This window comes from Panulirus ornatus, chromosome 17, assembly GCF_036320965.1.
Source record: "Panulirus ornatus isolate Po-2019 chromosome 17, ASM3632096v1, whole genome shotgun sequence".
NCBI classification, from domain to species: domain Eukaryota; kingdom Metazoa; phylum Arthropoda; class Malacostraca; order Decapoda; family Palinuridae; genus Panulirus; species Panulirus ornatus.
The window spans coordinates 57,095,040-57,118,613 of NC_092240.1; the positions used below are offsets into that span (position 1 = coordinate 57,095,040).

Consider the following 23,574-nt stretch of genomic DNA (forward strand, 5'->3'; position numbering starts at 1 on the left):
AATATGAGTACATTTGAAGAAATAGTGGTTCCAACAATGTTATATGGTTGTGAGGCATGGACTATAGATAGGGTTGTGTGGAGGAGGTTGGATGTGTTGGAAATGAGATGTTTGAGGTCAATATGTGGTGTGAGGTGGTTTGATCAAGTAAGTAATGAAAGGGTAAGAGAGATGTGTGGTAATAAAAAGTGTGGTTGAGAGAGCAGAAGAGGGTGCGTTGAAATGGTTTGGACACATATAGAGAATGCGTGAGGAAAGATTGACAGAGGATATATGTGTCAGAGGTGGAGGAATGAAGGACATGTGGGAGACCAAATTGGAGGTGGAAAGATGGAGTGAAAAAGATTTTGAGCGATCAGGGCCTGAACAATAGGAGGGTGAAAGGCGTGCAAGAAACAGAGTGAATTGGAATGATGTGGTATACCGAGGTCGATGTGCTGTCAATGGATTGAACCAGGGTATGCGAAGCATCTGGGGTAAACCATGGAAAGGTCTGTGGGGCCTGGATGTGAAAAGGGAGCTGTAGTTTCCGTGCATTACACATGACAGCTAAAGACCGAGTGTGAATGAACATGGCCTTTTTTTATCTGTTCCTGGTGCTGCCTAGCTGGAGGTGGGGTGCTGATGGGAACGGATGAAGGCAGCAAGTATAGATATGTATATGTGTATATATGTATTTGTCTGTGTGTGTATGTATGTATACGTTGAAAAGTATATGTATGTATATGTGCGTTAGTGGGCCTTTATGTACATACATGTGTATGTGGGTGATTTGGGCCATTCCTTGTCTGTGTCCTTGTACTACCCCGCTGATGCGGAAGACAGTGGTTGAGTATAATAATAAAATAATAATATACATATGTCTTGGGAGTAAAGTCAGGGGTTGGTGAGAGGGCAAGAGCAAAGGAAGGAGTAGCACTATTCCTGAAGTAGGAGTTGTGGGAGTATGTGATAGAGTGTCAGAAAGTAAATTCTAGATTGATGTGGGTAAAACTGAAAGTGGATGGAGAGAGATGGGTGATTATTGGTGCCTATGCACCAGGTCATGAGAAGAAAGGTCATGAGAGGCAATTGTTTTGGGAGCAGCTGAGTGTCTTAGCAGCTTTGATGCATAAGACCGGTTATGGTGATGGGTGATTTGAATGCGAACGTGAGTAATGTGGCAGTTGAGGATATAAGTGGTGTACATGGGGTGTTCAGTGTTGTAATGGGAAATGGTGAAGAGCTTGTGGATTTGTGTGCTGAAAAAGTACTGGTGATTGGGAATACCTGGTTTAAAAAGAGATATACATAAGTATATGTTTGTGACAAGAGGACATGGATCAAAGGGCATCACTGGATTACATGTTTATTGATAGGCATGTAAAAGAGAGACTTTTGGATGTTGATGTGCTAAGAGGGGCAACTGGAGGGATGTCTGATCACTATCTTGTGGAGTAGGAAGATTTGTAGAGGTTTCCAGAAAAGGAGAGAAAAATGTTGGAGAGAGGAGAGTGGTGAGAGTAAGCGAGCTTGGACAGGAGACTTGTGTGAGGAAGTATCAGGAGAGACTGAGTAAAGAATGGAAAAAGGTGAGAGCAAATGACATGAGGGGAGTGGGAGAGGAATGGGATGTATTTAGGGAAGCAGTGATGGCTTGCACACAAGATGCATTTGGTATGAGAAAGAAAGGAGGTGGGCAGATTAGAAAGGGTAATGATTGGTAAGATGAAGAAGGTTGTTAGTGAAAGGGAAGAGAGAGGAGTTTGGACGATTCTTGCAGGGAAGTAGTGCAAATGACTGGGAGGTGTATAAAAGAAAGTGGCAGGAGGTCAAGAGAAAGGCGCAAGAGGTGAAAAAGGGAGCAAATGAGTTAGGGAGAGAGTGTATCATTAAATTTCAGGGAAAATAAAAAGATGTTTTGGAAATAGGAAAACAACATGTATAAGACAAGAGAACAAATGGGAACATCGGTGAAGGAGTAAATGGGGAGGTACTAACAAGAAGGAATGAAATGAGAAGATGGAGTGAATATTTGGAAGGTTTGTTGAATGCGTTTGATGATAGAGTGGCAGATATAGGGTCAGGGTGGTGTGCGAAGTGAGAGTGCCAGGGAGAATGGTTTGGTAAACAAAGAAGAGGTAGTGAAAGTTTTGCAGATGTAAGACGGCAAGGCGGCGGGTTTGGATGGTACTGCAGTGGAATTTATTAAAAAAAGGGGTCACTGTGTTGTTGATTGGTTGGTAAGGATATTCAATGCATGTATGGATCATGGTGAAGTGCGTAAGGATTGATGGAATGCATGCACAGTGCCACTGTACAAAGGCAAAGGGAATAAAGGTGAGTGTTCAAATTACAGAAGCATAAGTTTATTGAGCATTCCTGGGAAATTATATGGGATTGAGAGGGTAAAGGCATGTACAGAGCAACAGATTGGGGAAGAGCAGTGGTTTCAGAGTGGTTGAGGATATGTGGATCAGGTGTTTGCTTTGAAAAATATATGTGAGAAATACTTGGAAAAAGATATGGATTTGTATGTAGCATTTATGGATCTGGAGAAGGCATATGAGAGGGTTGACAGAGATGCTTTATGGAAGGTTTTAAGAGTATATGGTGTGGGAGGTAAGATGACAAGCAGTGAAAAATTTTACCAAGGATGTAAGGCATCTGTACGAGTAGGAAGAGAGGAGAGCGATTGGTTCCCAGTGAATATCAATTTGCAGCAGTGGTGTATAATGTCCCCATGGTGGTTTAATTTGTTTATGATGGGGTGGTTAGGGAGATGAATGCAAGAGTTTTGGAGAGGGGGAAAGTATGCAGTCTGTTGTGGATGAGAAGGCCTGGGAAGCGAGTCAATTGTTGTTCGCCAATGATACAGCACTGGTGGCTGATTCAGGTGAGAAACTGCAGAGTTGGTGACTGAGCTTTGTAAAGTGTGTGAAAAGAGAAACTTGAAAGTAAATGTGAATAAGAGGAAGGTCATTAGGTTCAGTAGGATTGAAGGAAAAGTTAATTGGGAGGTAAGTTTGAATGGAGAAAAACTGGAGGAAGTAAAGTTTTAGATATCTAGGAGTGGACTTAGCAGCGGATGGGACAATGAAAGTGAGTCACAGGGTGGGGGAAGGGATGAAGGTTCTGGGAGCATTGAAGAATGTGTGGAAGGTGAAAATGTAATCTCGGAGAGCTAAAATGGGCATGTATAAATGAATAGTGGTTCCAACACTGTTATATGGTAGTGAGGCATGGGCTATAGATAAGGGTTGTACGGAGGAGGGTGGATGTGTTGGAAATGAAATGTTTGGGGACAATATGTGGTGTGAGGTGGTTTGATCAAGTACGTAATTAAAGGGTAAGAGAGATGCATTGAAATATAAACAGTGTGGTTGAGAGAGTAAAAGATGGTGTATTGAAATGGTTTGGACATAAAGAATGAGTAAGAGAGGAAAGGTTGACAAATAGGATATATGTGTCAGAGGTCGAGAGAACAAGGAGAAACAGAAGGCCGAATTGGAAGTGGAAGGATAGTGAAAAAGATTTTGAGCAATCTGGGCCTTAACATACAAGAAGCTGAGACGAGTGCAAGGAGAGAGTGAATCGGAATGATGTGGTATACCGGGGTCGATGTGCTGTCAAAGAACTGAACCAAGGCATGTGAAATGTCTGGGATAAATCATGGAAAGGTCTGTGGGGCCTGCATGTGAATAAGGGGATGTGGTTTCAGTGCATTACACATGACAGCTAGAGACTGAGCATGAATGAATGCAGCCTTTTTTTGTCTGTTTTCCTGGCACTTCCTTGCTGAAGCAGGGGGTTGTGATGCTGTTTCCTGTGGGGCAGGGGAGTGCCAGGTATGGATGAAGGGAAGCAAGTATGAATATGTACATGTATATATATGTATATGTCCGTGTATGCGTATGTGTGTGTATGGATTGAACCTTGGCATGTGAAGTGTCTGGGGTAAACCATGGAAAGTTTTGTGGGGGCCTGGTTGTGGAAAGGGAGTTGTGATTTTGGTGCATTACCTATGACAGATAAAGACTAAGTATGAAGGAATGTGGCCTTTGTCTTTTCCTAGCCCTACCTCGCATGAACACAAGGGGAGGAGGGTGCCATTTCATGTGTGGTTGGGTGGTAACGGGAATGGATGAAGGCAGCAAGTACGAATATGTACATGTGTATATATGTATATGTCTGTGTATGTATCCCTAGGGATAGGGGAGAAAGAATACTTCCCATGTATTCCCTGCGTGTCGTAGAAGGTGACTAAAAGGGGAGGGAGCGGGGGGCTGGAAATCCTCCCCTCTCGTTTTCTTTTAATTTTCCAAAAGAAGGAACAGAGAATTGGGCCAGGTGAGGGTATTCCCTCAAAGGCCTAGTCCTCTGTTCTTAACGCTACCTCGCTAATGCGGGAAATGGCGAATAGTTTGAAAGAAAGAAAAAGAAGATGTATACGTTGAAATGTATAGGTATGTATATGTGCGTGTGTGGGCATTTATGTATATACATGTGTATGTGGGTGGGTTGGGCCATTCTTTCATCTGTTTCCTTGCACAACTTCGCTAATGCAGGAGACAACCAGTCAACAATACAGTCACCCCCTTTTTTAATAAATTCCACTGCAATACCATCCAAACCCGCTGCCTTGCCGGCTTTCATATTTCGCAAAGCTTTTACTACCTCTTCTCTGTTTACCAAATCATTCTCCCTAACCCTCTCACTTTGCACACCACCTCGACCAAAACACCCTATATCTGCCACTCTATCAAACACATTCAACAAACCTTTAAAATACTCAATACATCTCCTTCTCACATCACCACTACTTGTTATCACCTCCCCATTAGCCCCCTTCACTGATGTTCCCATTTGTTCCCTTGTCTTACGCACTTTATTCACCTCCTTCCAGAACATCTTTTTATTCTCCCTAAAATTCAATGATACTCTCTCACCCCAACTCTCATTTGTCCTCTTTTTCACCTCTTGCACCTTTCTCTTGACCTCCTGCCTCTTTCTTTTATACATCTAACAGTCATTTGCATTATTTCCCCGCAAAAATCATCCAAATGCCTCTCTCTTCTCTTTCACTAATAATCTTACTTCTTCATCCCACCACTCACTACCCTTTGTAATCTGCCCACCTTCCACCCCTCTCATGCCACAAGCATCTTTTGCACAAGCTATCACTGCTTCCCTAAATACATCCCATTCCTCCCCCACTCCCCTTATGTCCTTTGTTCTCACCTTTCCCATTCTGTACTCAGTCTCTCCTGATACTTCCCCACACAAGTCCCCTTCCCAAGTTCAGATACTCTCACCACTCTCTTCACCCCAACATTCTCTCTTCTTTTCTGAAAACCTCTACAAATCTTCACCTTCGCCTCCACAACATAATGTTCAGACAGCCCTCCAGCTGGGCCTCTCAGCACATTAACATCCAAAAGTCTCTCTTTTGCGCGCCTATCAATTAACACGTAATCCAATAATGCTCTCTGGCCATCTCTCCTACTTACATATGTATACTTATGGATTATTTATTTATTTTGCTTTGTCGCTGTCTCCCGCGTTTACGAGGTAGCGCAAAGAAACAGACGAAAGAAATGGCCCAACCCACCCCCATACACAATGTATACACACACACACATCCACACACGCAAATATACATACCTATACATCTCAATGTACACATATATATACATACACAGACACATACATATATACCCATGCACACAATTCACACTGTCTGCCCCCATTCACTCCCATCGCCACCTCCCCACACATGGAATACCATCCCCCTCCCCCCTCATGTGTGCGAGGTAGCACTAGGAAAAGACAACAAAGGCCCCATTCGTTCTCACTCAGTCTCTAGCTGCCATGCAATAATGCCCGAAACCACAGCTCCCTTTCCACATCCAGGCCCCACACAACTTTCCATGGTTTACCCCAGACGCTTCACATGCCCTGATTCAATCCACTGACAGCACGTCAACCCCAATATACTACATCAATCCAATTCACTCTATTCCTTGCCCTCCTTTCACCCTCCTGCATGTTCAGGCCCCGATCACACAAAATCTTTTTCACTCCATCTTTCCACCTCCAATTTGGTCTCCCACTTCTCCTCGTTCCCTCCACCTCCGACACATATATCCTCTTGGTCAATCTTTCCTCACTCATTCTCTCCATGTGCCCAAACCATTTCAAAACACCCTCTTCTGCTCTCTCAACCACGCTCTTTTTATCTCCACACATCTCTCTTACCCTTACATTACTTACTCGATCAAACCACCTCACACCACACATTGTCCTCAAACAACTCATTTCCAGCACATCCATCCTCCTGCACACAACTCTATCCATAGCCCACGCCTCGCAACCATACAACATTGTTGGAACCACTATTCCTTCAAACATATCCATTTTTGCTTTCCGAGATAATGTTCTCGACTTCCACACATTCTTCAAGGCTCCCAGGATTTTCGCCCCCTCCCCACCCTATGATTCACTTCCGCTTCCATGGTTCCATCCGCTGCCAGATCCACTCCCAGATATCTAAAACACTTTACTTCCTCCAGTTTCTCTCTTTTTAAACCAGGTATTCCCAATCACCAGTCCTTTTTCAGCACACAAACATACAAGCTCTTCACCATTTCCATCCGATGAATATCCTACTGATTTCCATCTTGCATTTAGGTTCCATAGCTTCCCTAATTTACCCCAGTTCTTAGTAAATCTAAATCCTCTAACTACTTAAGATGAATAAGAGGTAATGGAACAAATTATAAAGTTGAAACTGAGGTATCTACCAGTCTTCTAGGTTGGTAAACATAACCTTAAATTTCTGAAGTGTACTGAATCCTGTGTAATCATTTTGTCTTACCTCCATTCTAATATTGTTAATTACCCATCGCAAATCAATGTTAAAATTGTGGAAAACTCAGATGACAGTTTCAATACAACCATCACCAAACTAAGAAACCTGCAATTCCTGAAAACCCAATAATCGGAGCAAAGAAAAAATGGCTGAAAGTCCAGTAACATGCAGGACTCCACAAGTAATGTGGTCCTAATCTGACTATACAGTACGGTGATAATTGACCATATATTCTGAATAAGGGGTAAAAAAGATAAGAAATATACCATTAAAATGCACCTTAATGAAAGTAAATAAATAGTCCATGTAGAAATGCTTTCGAAAATTCCTTCAATGACAAGACAGCAAAGCTGCCATATGTGGGAATCTCTTCAATTTTGGTCAAGAATATAAAAAAAACATATACTGCTTACCATTCTTTAACCATACTATAATAACAGAAGTCTGGACATAGTATGATATATTCTACAAACTATGTAATTAGAATCCCCTCATATATTTCTCAAAATCAGAGGTGAAAAAACACCACTCCGAGATGATCTATCATGAAGTATTACAGTTACTTGTTCCTAAATGTCTAGGTAAATGACTGATTTCAAATAAACACTGAAAACGATGTTCTTGAATTATGAAAAATAATTTCTTCACTGGAAGTGAGTCCTGTGAGTAAGAGAGAAAAAAATGCTTAACAGAGCTAAAATTCCCTTTGAGGACTTTTGTCCATGACAAGAATCTTTGTCAGGAAAATAAAATATAAAGACTTTGCATAATTCTGTTTACCTCCAGATATGGACTACAGGCAGATATAACAGCTTTGTGAGCCTTGACCTGGCGACCTTCACATTCTAAGCCAACATCTACAAAACGTCCTTCTTCATACAGCTGGCGTAAGTACTCTAAAAGTACTGAAGAATGGTCGCACCACTGGATTTCCACGGGTGGCATTCTGTTAGATTACCTGTAAAAGAAAGCATACATAAAGACAATTGCCCTTAAAAAGAACTAAAAGTAAAAGGGAGGAGGTATCTGAGGTAAGTATCTGCAAATCATTTTTCCAGTAACAGACAAACTCTAACTTGAGTAATGAAACATGTTATATAAACATATAATCTACTTCAGAAGACTCAAATTTCAGCCCACAATGTCAGATCATCAAGTACCAAAAAGCACTACGGTAATCTGTCAGATATTGGCAGTTAACGTTAGTCGTATCACCTCCATTACATATCACACATCTCCATTAAGAACTACTGAGAGCTCAGGACATGCAACAGCTACTCATCCAAAAACACCTCAAATTACCAACCTAAACTCTCATACTTCAAGTATAAACACCCAACAAGCAACAGCACAAAAAGTACAACCCCACACTGTACAGCGAGCCTTACTAATTCAAAATCTTTATTCATATGCTGCTAGAAAATGCTCTACAATTAAACACCAAAGATAATAAAAACAAACACACATAAGCCCTTAACCTAATACAAGAACACAACACCTCATAAAAAAATACACCATGTTTTCCCCCCAAATTTATTCTATCAATACACAACCCTTAGACAACACAGGCAACAAGGACCTAAGAAGAGGACTCATGTATACATCACAACATCCTATTCACCAACAACATTCAATACTAAAAACAGACCATAAACAATAAAACTCTGAAATAACATCCATAAAAACATAATTGCTCTGTAATCAAAGCAAGTAATCAACATCTACACACTTCTTCACACCACCTGACCTCCCAAATACACTCCTGAACTAGGGAACCTGACCAACCCACCCAACAACTTTTTATGCTGACGTCTTAGTACCCATACCCTTCATAGCTCAACACTCACATCCAAGATCCCAAGGTGATATAAATCAAATGCAATTTCTTTAACATCATCATAAACAACCAGTTTTAACCAGACTCCAAACCCTTCACCTTCAACTGCTAAACTCAACAGACATTATCTCTGGCACCAGCACAGCATAAAGGACTATTGGGAGAACACAAGACAAACTCACCCCTGACCTTCTCTGGTAACACTTCACCTAACCCACCCATCCATTAAAAACATGCGCAAACTATGTATGGAAAAGCAGACTGGCTGCCAGCATTCAAAAAGTATGTAGAATCCATGCTCCAAAATTTCAGCTACATATACCTCCATCTCCAGGCCATGCCATCTCACATCTCATCAACATCACAATTCAAGCCAGCATAAAGTACATTTTACAAGGATGTGAAGAGAAGTTCAATCCAGACTTCTCCCCAAAAGTTTCAGACTTCATAAAGCATAGAATCATGTCCAGGCCAAACCATTCATCATTAGTAGATATAAAATAAATCAAAAATCAAAACAACATCACTAACTTAATCACCAAAAAGTAAACACCAAACTAACAATCTTAACACTGCAAATCACAAAACCGACAGAGTAACCAACTTTGGTAACTGATAAGAAAATCCATATCTTCCTCATTATCCTGATCCATACACATGATGCACAATCCAAATCATCATCCCTTCTTCCACAGAAAACAAACATATTCATGAAACACCATTTTAAAAAATCAGCCACAAAGAGGATTGTCATAAAAAAATACATGTGATAGATTCCCTAAGATATTCTCAAAGCAAATCAGGGTTCAGACCTTCCATTTCTTTGTATTTCTGGTGAGAAAGCATTGGCCTTCCTTGCCTTCACTGTCCTTTCAACCTCAGTAGCAGCAGCTCACTCATTTTAGGCCCACCTGCAGCCAATTGAAGACTGTCACAGATATGATATCATAAATCTCCTATCCAATAATTGCTCTGAATACATGAGTCACAGGCATCAACTCAAAAGTGGTACCAGTTGGTACAGAAAAAGGTTTTATAAAAAGGAGAGAAAAAGGCAGGGCAGGGAAAGAAAACAAGGAAGATGTGTTTGCAGGGCAATGCTTACAAGGGAAAAGGTTTTTAAATTTTCAAAATATACATTTCTCTGCATTGCAGTCTGTCCTATGGATACCAACATCAGATTTTGCAAAAATGGCAGGGCTAATGCATTGTGCTCAATGCATGTCTGTTTTATCTAATTACACGATCTATCTCTGTCATGTTCCCCCTGAAATACATATATCTATTTGAGGCTCATCAAGGACTGACTTCAGCCAAGTGACAAGCCTTCTTTAAAATGCTTCTGTGGTCATTCCATGCATATTTCTACTTTCTCCTCATATTGCATTAAACAGCCGCTAAGGTTTTTTGAAAGACATTCATAAATTTTCATATGATAATATTTTCATGTTGCCTACGATTATTCCAGACTGATAATTCTGCATCTTTCTTGAGATTCTAAGATGTTTTTAGATTTAAGATGTTACTCTTTATACCTTCTATTTACTGCAATTCAAAAATTATACATCTTTATTTTCTAGACTGTAAAGTCACAGCTCATTCAATCTTTCATAGTAATCTTTTTTTTTTTTTTTTTTTTATACTTTGTCGCTGTCTCCCGCGTTTGCGAGGTAGCGCAAGGAAACAGACGAAAGAAATGGCCCAACCCAACCCCATACACATGTACATACACACGTCCACACACGCAAATATACATACCTACACAGCTTTCCATGGTTTACCCCGGACGCTTCACATGCCCTGATTCAATCCACTGACAGCACGTCAACCCCTGTATACCACATCGCTCCAATTCACTCTATTTCTTGCCCTCCTTTCACCCTCCTGCATGTTCAGGCCCCGATCACACAAAATCCTTTTCACTCCATCTTTCCACCTCCAATTTGGTCTCCCTCTTCTCCTCGTTCCCTCCACCTCCGACACATATATCCTCTTGGTCAATCTTTCCTCACTCATTCTCTCCATGTGCCCAAACCATTTCAAAACACCCTCTTCTGCTCTCTCAACCACGCTCTTTTTATTTCCACACATCTCTCTTACCCTTACGTTACTTACTCGATCAAACCACCTCACACCACACATTGTCCTCAAACATCTCATTTCCAGCACATCCATCCTCCTGTGCACAACTCTATCCATAGCCCATGCCTCGCAACCATACAACATTGTTGGAACCACTATTCCTTCAAACATACCCATTTTTGCTTTCCGAGATAATGTTCTCGACTTCCACACATTTTTCAAGGCTCCCAAAATTTTCGCCCCCTCCCCCACCCTATGATCCACTTCCGCTTCCATGGTTCCATCCGCTGACAGATCCACTCCCAGATATCTAAAACACTTCACTTCCTCCAGTTTTTCTCCATTCAAACTCACCTCCCAATTGACTTGACCCTCAACCCTACTGTACCTAATAACCTTGCTCTTATTCACATTTACTCTTAACTTTCTTCTTCCACACACTTTTCCAAACTCCGTCACCAGCTTCTGCAGTTTCTCACATGAATCAGCCACCAGCGCTGTATCATCAGCGAACAACAACTGACTCACTTCCCAAGCTCTCTCATCCCCAACAGACTTCATACTTGCCCCTCTTTCTAAAACTCTGGCATTTACCTCCCTAACAACCCCATCCATAAACAAATTAAACAACCATGGAGACATCACACACCCCTGCCGCAAACCTACATTCACTGAGAACCAATCACTTTCCTCTCTTCCTACACGTACACATGCCTTACATCCTCGATAAAAACTTTTCACTGCTTCTAACAACTTGCCTCCCACACCATATATTCTTAATACCTTCCACAGAGCATCTCTATCAACTCTATCATATGCCTTCTCCAGATCCATAAATGCTACATACAAATCCATTTGCTTTTCTAAGTATTTCTCACATACATTCTTCAAAGCAAACACCTGATCCACACATCCTCTACCACTTCTGAAACCACACTGCTCTTCCCCAATCTGATGCTCTGTACATGCCTTCACCCTCTCAATCAATACCCTCCCATATAATTTACCAGGAATACTCAACAAACTTATACCTCTGTAATTTGAGCACTCACTCTTATCCCCTTTGCCTTTGTACAATGGCACTATGCACGCATTCCGCCAATCCTCAGGCACCTCACCATGAGTCATACATACATTAAATAACCTTACCAACCAGTCAACAATACAGTCACCCCCTTTTTTAATAAATTCCACTGCAATACCATCCAAACCTGCTGCCTTGCCGGCTTTCATCTTCCGCAAAGCTTTTACTACCTCTTCTCTGTTTACCAAATCATTTTCCCTAACCCTCTCACTTTGCACACCACCTCGACCCAAACACCCTATATCTGCCACTCTGTCATCAGACACATTCAACAAACCTTCAAAATACTCATTCCATCTCCTTCTCACATCACCACTACTTGTTATCACCTCCCCATTTACGCCCTTCACTGAAGTTCCCATTTGCTCCCTTGTCTTACGCACCCTATTTACCTCCTTCCAGAACATCTTTTTATTCTCCCTAAAATTTACTGATAGTCTCTCACCCCAACTCTCATTTGCCCTTTTTTTCACCTCTTGCACCTTTCTCTTGACCTCCTGTAATCTATAGTATATAGTAATCTATATGCTCTAAATCTTCACTTTTGCTTGTGAAGTGTTTTCTGTCTCTTGTTGAGAACATTCTCATCATAACACTTTTCATTTGACATGAGAGACACTTGAGAGCACTATCTTTTCAATGCACTCTTTAAATTCAAGCTTTCCATCTAGCATGACTCCAGAGAAGCTGATATTTTCTTCTCTCCGTATCTTTCCATCTGGGACGTCTGAAGAGAGACATCACTGTTGTGTTGGTCATTCCATGACTTACATTAAACCACTGTTCTGATGAATTAATCAGAGGTAAGAATGGTCTGTTACTAGACAAATAAGGGTAATGGAAACCAAATTCATTCCTTCAATGCTGGACAATACTCAGGGAGAAGCAAAGACTATTCCGAACCAAAAGTAAACAGCTCTAGGGCTACCTGGAGCCACCTGAATCACCTACAAGTCAGAAAAGAAGCTCGTGTGAGGCACAATGTACTCTACCCATGCTTGTGGTGCTCAATCATTTTCAGCTTATCTGTAATGCTAAGGTGGATCTCTTACCATAAGAAACACTAATAGCACTCTTATCTACCATAATCTGTTTAAAAGAAAAGACAGGCCTTTGTATCAAAAACCACTCCAGCTGCTTACGAACAAAAGAACCTGAGATTATTCATGTACTGACTAACTAAAGATACTCTCAAAGAGGCAGGCAATGCCAAAGCTGTGCTCAAATTATCTTTTAGATGCACACTGTCATAAATCACAGTAAAACTATGTGCATATTTGCAGGGAAAATATTTTATTCTGGTAAACTACAGAAAAATACTGTGGCAATGCATAACAGACTGTCACGTTCTCACACCCAGCATCCCTGAATGAGGTCGGGAACTATCGGGCTATTCTGTTACATCTCTAACTCAGTTCAGTGGGTCCTTAACTATGGATTTATCCATAACCCTGACGTCTATTCTCTTCTGGAAATACTTCAAGGGGGTGGCTACGGCAAAAGAGTCCCTGTAACTAGTTAACTCCAGTGCCTCCTCTTAGCCGTTAGTGCCTCATCCTCAACAGGCCACAGGCAGAGGGATACTCTTGAACAGTGTTTGCAGAGACTTCAACCTAATGTTCCTGCTGACTACCACTACTTAATGCTCCTGCCTAATATTCATAGTCTACATCTGCTAATGTATCTACCAAATGTTCCAAACTATTAATTCTACCTAATGCACCTATCTAATGTTCCTATCTACAACTGCTACCTGATGTTCCTACCTAATGCTCCTGTCTAATGTTCCTATATAGTACTTCCACCTGATGCAACCTCCTGCCCCCAGCCATGGTACAACCCTACAGATGATGATGGAATGGCAACACAGGATAAGACGCCACTAGTCCAACCTCCTGCCCCCAGCCATGGTACAACCCTAAAGATGATGATGGAATGGCAACACAGGATAAGACGCCACTAGTCCAACCTCCTGCCTCCAGCCATGGTACAACCCTAAAGATGATGATGGAATGGCAACACAGGATAAGACGCCACTAGTCCAACCTCCTGCTCCCAGCCATGGTACAACCCTAAAGATGATGATGGAATGGCAACACAGGATAAGACACCACTAGTCCAACCTCCTGCCCCCAGCCATGGTACAATACTAGAGATGATGATGGAATGGCAACACAGGATAAGACGCCACTAGTCCAACCTCCTGCTCCCAGCCATGGTACAACCCTAAAGATAATGATGGAATGGCAACACAGGATAAGACACCACTAGTCCAACCTCCTGCCCCCAGCCATGGTACAATACTAGAGATGATGATGGAATGGCAACACAGGATAAGACGCCACTAGTCCAACCTTCTGCCCCCAGCCATGGTACAATACTAGAGATGATGATGGAATGGCAACACAGGATAAGACACCACTAGTCCAACCTCCTGCCCCCAGCCATGGTACAATACTAGAGATGATGATGGAATGGCAACACAGGATAAGACACCACTAGTCCAACCTCCTGCCCCCAGCCATGGTACAACCCTAAAGATGATGATGGAATGGCAACACAGGATAAGACACCACTAGTCCAACCTTCTGCCCCCAGCCATGGTAAAATACTAGAGATGATGATGGAATGGCAACACAGGATAAGACGCCACTAGTCCAACCTTCTGCCCCCAGCCATGGTACAATACTAGAGATGGGGGATGATGGCGCTACAAGACGATAGGACGCCACTGGTCCGGCCTTCCATACGACACTATGGCTTCCCTCTCCTTCTTACCTCAACAATATACGGGTCTTTCTCCCTAATTTCTGCATTACCAAGAAAATTTATAAGAATCAAGGCCATATCATTACTCACACAGAAAACTTGTAGGTGCCAGTGTTTGTTCAATACCAAAACAATCGTCCTTCTCCAAATAACAGTAAGTTTTCTGACACTGGAAATAAAACATCCAAATATCAAAAAGGTGTAACTTAAACATTTTTAGTTTTTTGGCTACAAATACATTAGAAATAATATTACATAAAACTGTGATATAAAGATATTATCAAAATTCTATATGTGAAATAGTGAAAATCACCAATATATTGTGGTAGAGATTTGTGGCGGTTACTTGACGTTGGTGGTGGCGGCGGTGGTGGCGGTATGATGGCCTACCAGCAAGCAACATCTCTACTGCCTTACAATCATAATTTCTAACTAAAATTATCATTATTAATATCATAAAGATGTCTTGGTTGATAACATTATTGATATCATCAATGTTATTGTGACTTGTTATGATTTTTTTGCCGCTTTCCTTTGAAAAGGTAAGATGAGTTGCGATGAATGATTACAATTGATTACATGAATTGTATTATATTTCCTCTAATGCATTTCACAAAGACTCAATGTTAAACTTTTTCATATCATGACTAGGGATATATTGTTAACATTTTTTACAATTAAAAAAGACTAACATTACTGTTATTTGGGAAGGAGAATATAATGCAGGGGTGTTGCTGGTCGTCTTAGTTACAAAACAGTATATATTGCAGGGGTATTGCTGGTCGTCTTAGTTACAAAACTATATATTGCAGGGGTATTGCTGGTCTTCTTAGTTACAAAACAGTATATATTGCAGGGGTATTGCTGGTCGTCTTAGTTACAAAACAGTATATATTGCAGGGGTATTGCTGGTCGTCTTAGTTACAAAACAGTATATATTGCAGGGGTATTGCTGGTCGTCTTAGTTACAAAACAGTATATATTGCAGGGGTATTGCTGGTCGTCTTAGTTACAAAACAGTATATATTGCAGGGGTGTTGCTGGTCGTCTTAGTTACAAAACAGTATATATTGCAGGGGTATTGCTGGTCGTCTTAGTTACAAAACAGTATATATTGCAGGGGTATTGCTGGTCGTCTTAGTTACAAAACAGTATATATTGCAGGGGTATTGCTGGTCGTCTTAGTTACAAAACAGTATATATTGCAGGGGTATTGCTGGTCGTCTTAGTTACAAAACAGTATATACTGCTGTAGTGTTGCTGGTCGTCTTGGTTGGGAGTATGTATGACAGGACTGTCACGGCTTTTCTTGGGTGGGAGGAAGCATATATGATAAGAGTGTCACTAATTGTCTCAATTGGGAAGTTGGTGTATATATATGGCAGGAGTTACACTGGTTGCTCTGGGAAGGATTAGATATGGTAGGACTGTGGTTGCCTTAATTGAAAAGGAGTATATATGACGGACTCTAGGAAGAAGTGTATATGGCACGGCTGCTGTCGTCTTCATTGAGCGGGAGTTTTAATAGCAGGACTGTCATCTTAGCAGGGAAGGAGTATATATGGTAGGGCTGAGGTTATCTTTGTTGGGCAGGAGTGTATATGACAGGACTGTATTTGTCATAGATGGGAAGGAGTATATATGGTAAGACTACTGTCACCTTAGTTGGTTTACATATGGCAGGGCTCTGATATTCTTATTTGAGAAGTATATAGGGCACGACTATCACTGGTCGTCTTAGCTGGGAAGAATTATATGAGGCAGATTCGTTTTCGTTTTATTTGTGAAGGAGTACGTATGGCAGGTCTTTCACATGTCGTCTTAGATGGAATATTTATATGATAGAGTTGATAGAGATGCTCTGTGGAAGGTATTAAGAGTATATGGTATGGGAGGTAAGTTGCTAGAAGCAGTGGGCTATAGTTAGAGTTGTGCGGAGAAGGGTGGATGTGCTGGAAATGAGATGTTTGAGGACAATGTGTGGTGTGAGGTGGTTTGATCGAATAAGTAATGTATGGGTAAGAGAGATGTGTGGTAATAAAAAGAGTGTGGGTGAGAGAGCAGAGAGGGTGTTTCGAAATGGTTTGGTGACATGGAGAGAATGAGTGAGGAAAGATTGACCAAGAAGTTATGTGTGTCAGAGGTGGAGGGAACGAGAAGTGGGAGACCAAATTTAAGGTGGAAAGATGGAGTGAAAAAGATTTTGAGCGATCGGGGCCAGAACATGCAGGAGGGTGAAAGGCGTGCAAGGAATATATTGAATTGAAACGATGTGGTATACCGGGGTCGACGTGCTGTCAATGGATGGAACCAGGGCATGTGAAGCATCTGGGGTAAACCATGGAAAGTTCTGTGGGGCCTGGATGTGGAAAGGGAGCTGTGGTTTCGGTGCATTATACATGACAGCTAGAGACTGAGTGTGAACGAATATATATATATATATATATATATATATATATATATATATATATATATATATATATATATATATATATATATATATATATATCCCTGGGGATAGGGGAGAAAGAATACTTCCCACGTATTCCCTGCGTGTCGTAGAAGGCGACTAAAAGGGGAGGGAGCGGGGGGCTGGAAATCCTCCCCTCTCGTTTTTTTTTTTTTTTTAATTTTCCAAAACAAGGAACAGAGAAGGGGGCCAGGTTAGGATATTCCCTCAAAGGCCCAGTCCTTTGTTCTTAACGCTACCTCGCTAACGCGGGAAATGGCGAAAAGTTTGAAAGAAAGAAAGAGAAAAAAAAAAAAAATATATATATATATATATATATATATATATATATATATATATATTTTTTTTTTTTTTTTTCTTTTTTTTTTTTTGCTTTGTCGCTGTCTCCCGCGTTTGCGAGGTAGCGCAAGGGAACAGACGAAAGAAATGGCCCAACCCACCCCCATACACATGTATATACATACGTCCACACACGCAAATATACATACCTACACAGCTTTCCATGGTTTACCCCAGACGCTTCACATGCCTTGATTCTATCCACTGACAGCACGTCAACCCCGGTACACCACATCGCTCCAATTCACTCTATTCCTTGCCCTCCTTTCACCCTCCTGCATGTTCAGGCCCCGATCACACAAAATCTTTTTCACTCCATCTTTCCACCTCCAATTTGGTCTCCCAATTCTCCTCGTTCCCTCCACCTCCGACACATATATCCTCTTGGTCAATCTTTCCTCACTCATTCTCTCCATGTCCCCGAACCATTTCAAAACACCCTCTTCTGCTCTCTCAACCACGCTCTTTTTATTTCCACACATCTCTCTTACCCTTACGTTACTTACTCGATCAAACCACCTCACACCACATACTGTTCTCAAACATCTCATTTCCAGCACATCCATCCTCCTGCGCACAACTCTATCCATAGCCCACGCCTCGCAACCATACAACATTGTTGGAACCACTATTCCTTCAAACATACCCATTTTTGCTTTCCGAGATAATGTTCTCGACTTCCACACATTCTTCAAGGCTCCCAGAATTTTCGCCCCCTCCCCCACCCTATGATCCACTTCTGCCTTCATGGTTCCATCCGCTGCCAGATCCACTCCCAGATATCTAAAACACTTTACTTCCTCCAGTTTTTCTCCATTCAAACTTACCTCCCAATTGACTTGACCCTCAACCCTACTGTACCTAATAACCTTGCTCTTATTCACATTTACTCTTAACTTTCTTCTTTCACACACTTTACCAAACTCAGTCACCAGCTTCTGCAGTTTCTCACATGAATCAGCCACCAGCGCTGTATCATCATCGAACAACAACTGACCCACTTCACAAGCTCTCTCATCCCCAACAGACTTCATACTTGCCCCTCTTTCCAAAACTCTTGCATTCACCTCCCTAACAACCCCATCCATAAACAAATTAAACAACCATGGAGACATCACACACCCCTGCCGCAAACCTACATTCACTGAGAACCAATCACTTTCCTCTCTTCCTACACGTACACATGCCTTACATCCTCGATAAAAACTTTTCACTGCTTCTAACAACTTCCCTCCCACACCATATATTCTTAATACCTTCCACAGAGCATCTCCATCAACTCTATCATATGCCCTCTCCAGATCCATAAATGCTACATACAAATCCATTTGCTTTTCTAAGTATTTCTCACATACATTCTTCAAAGCAAACACCTGATCCACACATCCTCTACCACTTCTGAAACCACACTGCTCTTCCCCAATCTGATGCTCTGTACATGCCTTCACCCTCTCAATCAATACCCTCCCATATAATTTACCAGGAATACTCAACAAACTTATACCTCTGTAATTTGAGCACTCACTCTTATCCCCTTTGCCTTTGTACAATGGCACTATGCACGCATTCCGCCAATCCTCAGGCACCTCACCATGAGTCATACATACATTAAATAACCTTACCAACCAGTCAACAATACAGTCACCCCCTTTTTTAATAAATTCCACTGCAATACCATCCAAACCTGCTGCCTTGCCGGCCTTCATCTTCCGCAAAGCTTTTACTACCTCTTCTCTGTTTACCAAATCATTTTCCCTAACCCTCTCACTTTGCACACCACCTCGACCAAAACACCCTATATCTGCCACTCTATCATCAAACACATTCAACAAACCTTCAAAATACTCACTCCATCTCCTTCTCACATCACCACTACTTGTTATCACCTCCCCATTTGCGCCCTTCACTGAAGTTCCCATTTGCTCCCTTGTCTTACGCACTTTATTTACCTCCTTCCAGAACATCTTTTTATTCTCCCTAAAATTTAATGATACTCTCTCACCCCAACTCTCATTTGCCCTTTTTTTCACCTCTTGCACCTTTCTCTTGACCTCCTGTCTCTTTCTTTTATACATCTCCCACTCAATTGCATTTTTTCCCTGCAAAAATCGTCCAAATGCCTCTCTCTTCTCTTTCACTAATACTCTTACTTCTTCATCCCACCACTCACTACCCTTTCTAATCAACCCACCTCCCACTCTTCTCATGCCACAAGCATCTTTTGCGCAATCCATCACTGATTCCCTAAATACATCCCATTCCTCCCCCACTCCCCTTACTTCCATTGTTCTCACCTTTTTCCATTCTGTACTCAGTCTCTCCTGGTACTTCCTCACACAAGTCTCCTTCCCAAGCTCACTTACTCTCACCACCCTCTTTACCCCAACATTCACTCTTCTTTTCTGAAAACCCATACAAATCTTCACCTTAGCCTCCACAAGATAATGATCAGACATCCCTCCAGTTGCACCTCTCAGCACATTAACATCCAAAAGTCTCTCTTTCGCGCGCCTGTCAATTAACACGTAATCCAATAACGCTCTCTGGCCATCTCTCCAACTTACATAAGTATACTTATGTATATTTCTCTTTTTAAACCAGGTATTCCCAATCATCAGTCCTTTTTCAGCACATAAATCTACAAGCTCTTCACCATTTCCATTTACAACACTGAACACCCCATGTATACCAATTATTCCCTCAACTGCCACATTACTCACCTTTGCATTCAAATCACCCATCACTATAACCCGGTCTTGTGCATCAAAACCACTAACACACTCATTCAGCTGCTCCCAAAACACTTGCCTCTCATGATCTTTCTTCTCATGCCCAGGTGCATATGCACCAATAATCACCCATCTCTCTCCATCAACTTTCAGTTTTACCCATATTAATCGAGAATTTACTTTCTTACATTCTATCACATACTCCCACAACTCCTGTTTCAGGAGTATTGCTACTCCTTCCCTTGCTCTTGTCTTCTCACTAACTCCTGACTTTACTCCCAAGACATTCCCAAACCACTCTTCCCCTTTACCCTTGAGCTTCGTTTCACTCAGAGCCAAAACATCCAGGTTCCTTTCCTCAAACATACTACCTATCTCTCCTTTTTTCACATCTTGGTTACATCCACACACATTTAGGCACCCCAATCTGAGCCTTCGAGGAGGATGAGCACTCCCCGCGTGACTCCTTCTTCTGTTTCCCCTTTTAGAAAGTTAAAAAATACAAGGAGGGGAGGATTTCTGGCCCCCCGCTCCCGTCCCCTCTAGTCGCTTTCTACGACACGCGAGGAATGCGTGGGAAGTATTCTTTCACCCCTATCCCCAGGGATAATGTATATATATATATATATATATATATATACATATACCCATACACACACACATACATACGCACATATACACACACACACGCATACATATATATATGAAAAATGTAAGAAACAATTTAGAAAACTGAAACTTCTAGCTTGAAATGAAATGAAAAAATGGATGTCCCATAATGGTTCAACCTCTGGCTATGGAAAAAAGGAAATGTATAATTTATTTACACAAACGTCAATAGTAGTTCTCATCAATTTGACCACTGTATCAATAAGCTTCAATGTCTAAGCTACATTTTTTCCAATTTAACTATTTTCTTGTCAAAGCACCATGTATGAAAACTATCACTCCAGTAACACAACTATAAACATTTACTTCCCCTTTAAAAAAGTTCTGGGGAAGTCTGTCTCGATACACTGCGGGACACTATACCACTATACATATGGCGTCCTAGCTTCGTCTCTTCGATGTATATCAACTGACTGTTATATTTCTCTCTTGTGTCTCCCCTGATGATGTGATTATTACACGAAAGTGCACTTGGGAACTTTCCGTGTTTCATTTTCCCCGTGGACTCATAGGAATATCTTGATCATGCGCAAAAGTGTGATCCTTTCCAACATATATATATATATATATATATATATATATATATATATATATATATATATATATATATATATATATATATATTTTTTTTTTTTTTTTTTTTTATACTATTCGCTATTTCCCGCGATAGCGAGGTAGCGTTAAGAACAGAGGACTGGGCCTTTGAGGGAATATCCTCACCTGGACCTCTTCTCTGTTCCTTCTTTTGGAAAATTAAAAAAAAAAAAAAAAAACGAGAGGGGAGGATTTCCAGCCCCCCCGCTCCCTTCCCTTTTAGTCGCCTTCTACGACACGCAGGGAATACGTGGGAAGTATTCTTTCTCCCCTATCCCCAGGGAATATATATATATATATATATATATATATATATATATATATATATATATATATATATATATATATATATATATATATATATATATATATCTTTTCTTTCTTTTAAACTATTCGCCATTTCCCGCGTTAGCGAGGTAGCGTTAAGAACAGAGGACTGGGCCTTTTTTGGAATATCCTCACCTGGCCCCACTCTGTTCCTTCTTTTGGAAAATCAAAAAAAAAACGAGAGGGGACGATTTCCAGCCCCCCGCTCCCTCCCCTTTTAGTCGCCTTCTACAACACGCAGGGAATACGTGGGAAGTATTCTTAATCCCCTATCCCCTATCCCCTATATATATATATATATATATATATATATATATATATATATATATATATATATATATATATATATATATATATATATATATATATATATATATATATATATATATATATATATATATATATATATATATATATAAGGATGTTCCGGAAGGAGGTAAATAAAGTGCGTAAGACAAGGGAGCAAATGGGAACTTCAGTGAAGGGCGCAAATGGGGAGGTGATAACAAGTAGTTGTGATGTGAGAAGGAGATGGAGTGAGTATTTTGAAGGTTTGTTGAATGAGTTTGATGATAGAGTGGCAGATATAGGGTGTTTTGGTCGAGGTGGTGTGCAAAGTGAGAGGGTTAGGGAAAATGATTTGGTAAACAGAGAAGAGGTAGTAAAAGCTTTGCGGAAGATGAAGGCCGGCAAGGCAGCAGGTTTGGATGGTATTGCAGTGGAATTTATTAAAAAAGGGGGTGACTGTATTATTGACTGGTTGATAAGGTTATTTAATGTATGTATGACTCATGGTGAGGTGCCTGAGGATTGGCGGAATGCGTGCATAGTGCCATTGTACAAAGGCAAAGGGGATAAGAGTGAGTGCTCAAATTACAGAGGTATAAGTTTGTTGAGTATTCCTGGTAAATTATATGGGAGGGTATTGATTGAGAGGGTGAAGGCATGTACAGAGCATCAGATTGGGGAAGAGCAGTGTGGTTTCAGAAGTGGTAGAGGATGTGTGGATCAGGTGCTTGCTTTGAAGAATGTATGTGAGAAATACTTAGAAAAGCAAATGGATTTGTATGTAGCATTTACTGATCTGGAGAAGGCATATGATAGAGTGGATAGAGATGCTCTGTGGAAGGTATTAAGAATATATGGTGTGGGAGGGAAGTTGTTAGAAGCAGTGAAAAGTTTTTATCGAGGATGTAAGGCATGTGTACGTGTAGGAAGAGAGGAAAGTGATTGGTTCTCAGTGAATGTAGGTTTGCGGCAGGGGTGTGTGATGTCTCCATGGTTGTTTAATTTGTTTATGGATGGGGTTGTTAGGGAGGTGAATGCAAGAGTTTTGGAAAGAGGGGCAAGTATGAAGTCTGTTGGGGATGAGAGAGCTTGGGAAGTGAGTCAGTTGTTGTTCGATGATGATACAGCACTGGTGGCTGATTCATGTGAGAAACTGCAGAAGCTGGTGACTGAGTTTGGTAAAGTGTGTGAAAGAAGAAAGTTAAGAGTAAATGTGAATAAGAGCAAGGTTATTAGGTACAGTAGGGTTGAGGGTCAAGTCAATTGGGAGGTAAGTTTGAATGGAGAAAAACTGGAGGAAGTAAAGTGTTTTAGATATCTGGGAGTGGATCTGGCAGCGGATGGAACCATGAAGGCAGAAGTGGATCATAGGGTGGGGGAGGGGGCGAAAATTCTGGGAGCCTTGAAGAATGTGTGGAAGTCGAGAACATTATCTTGGAAAGCAAAAATGGGTATGTTTGAAGGAATAGTGGTTCCAACAATGTTGTATGGTTGCGAGGCGTGGGCTATGGATAGAGTTGTGCGCAGGAGGATGGA

At 41.2% G+C, this 23,574-nt stretch overlaps 1 protein-coding gene across 2 annotated transcripts in view; it reads right to left on the bottom strand.

Annotated features, from left to right (window-relative positions):
* Positions 1-14,797, bottom strand: part of LOC139754822 (uncharacterized) — a 243,374-nt gene extending 228,577 nt beyond the window's left edge. For both annotated transcript variants that reach the window (XM_071672677.1, XM_071672676.1), the window contains exons 1-2: positions 14,713-14,797; positions 7,631-7,808 (exon numbers count right to left, since the gene is read on the bottom strand). In XM_071672677.1, coding sequence (XP_071528778.1) covers positions 7,631-7,795 — 165 coding nt within the window. In that variant the 5' untranslated portion in view covers positions 7,796-7,808; positions 14,713-14,797. The remainder of the gene's footprint in view (positions 1-7,630; positions 7,809-14,712) is intronic.
* Positions 14,798-23,574: the final 8,777 nt, after the last annotated feature.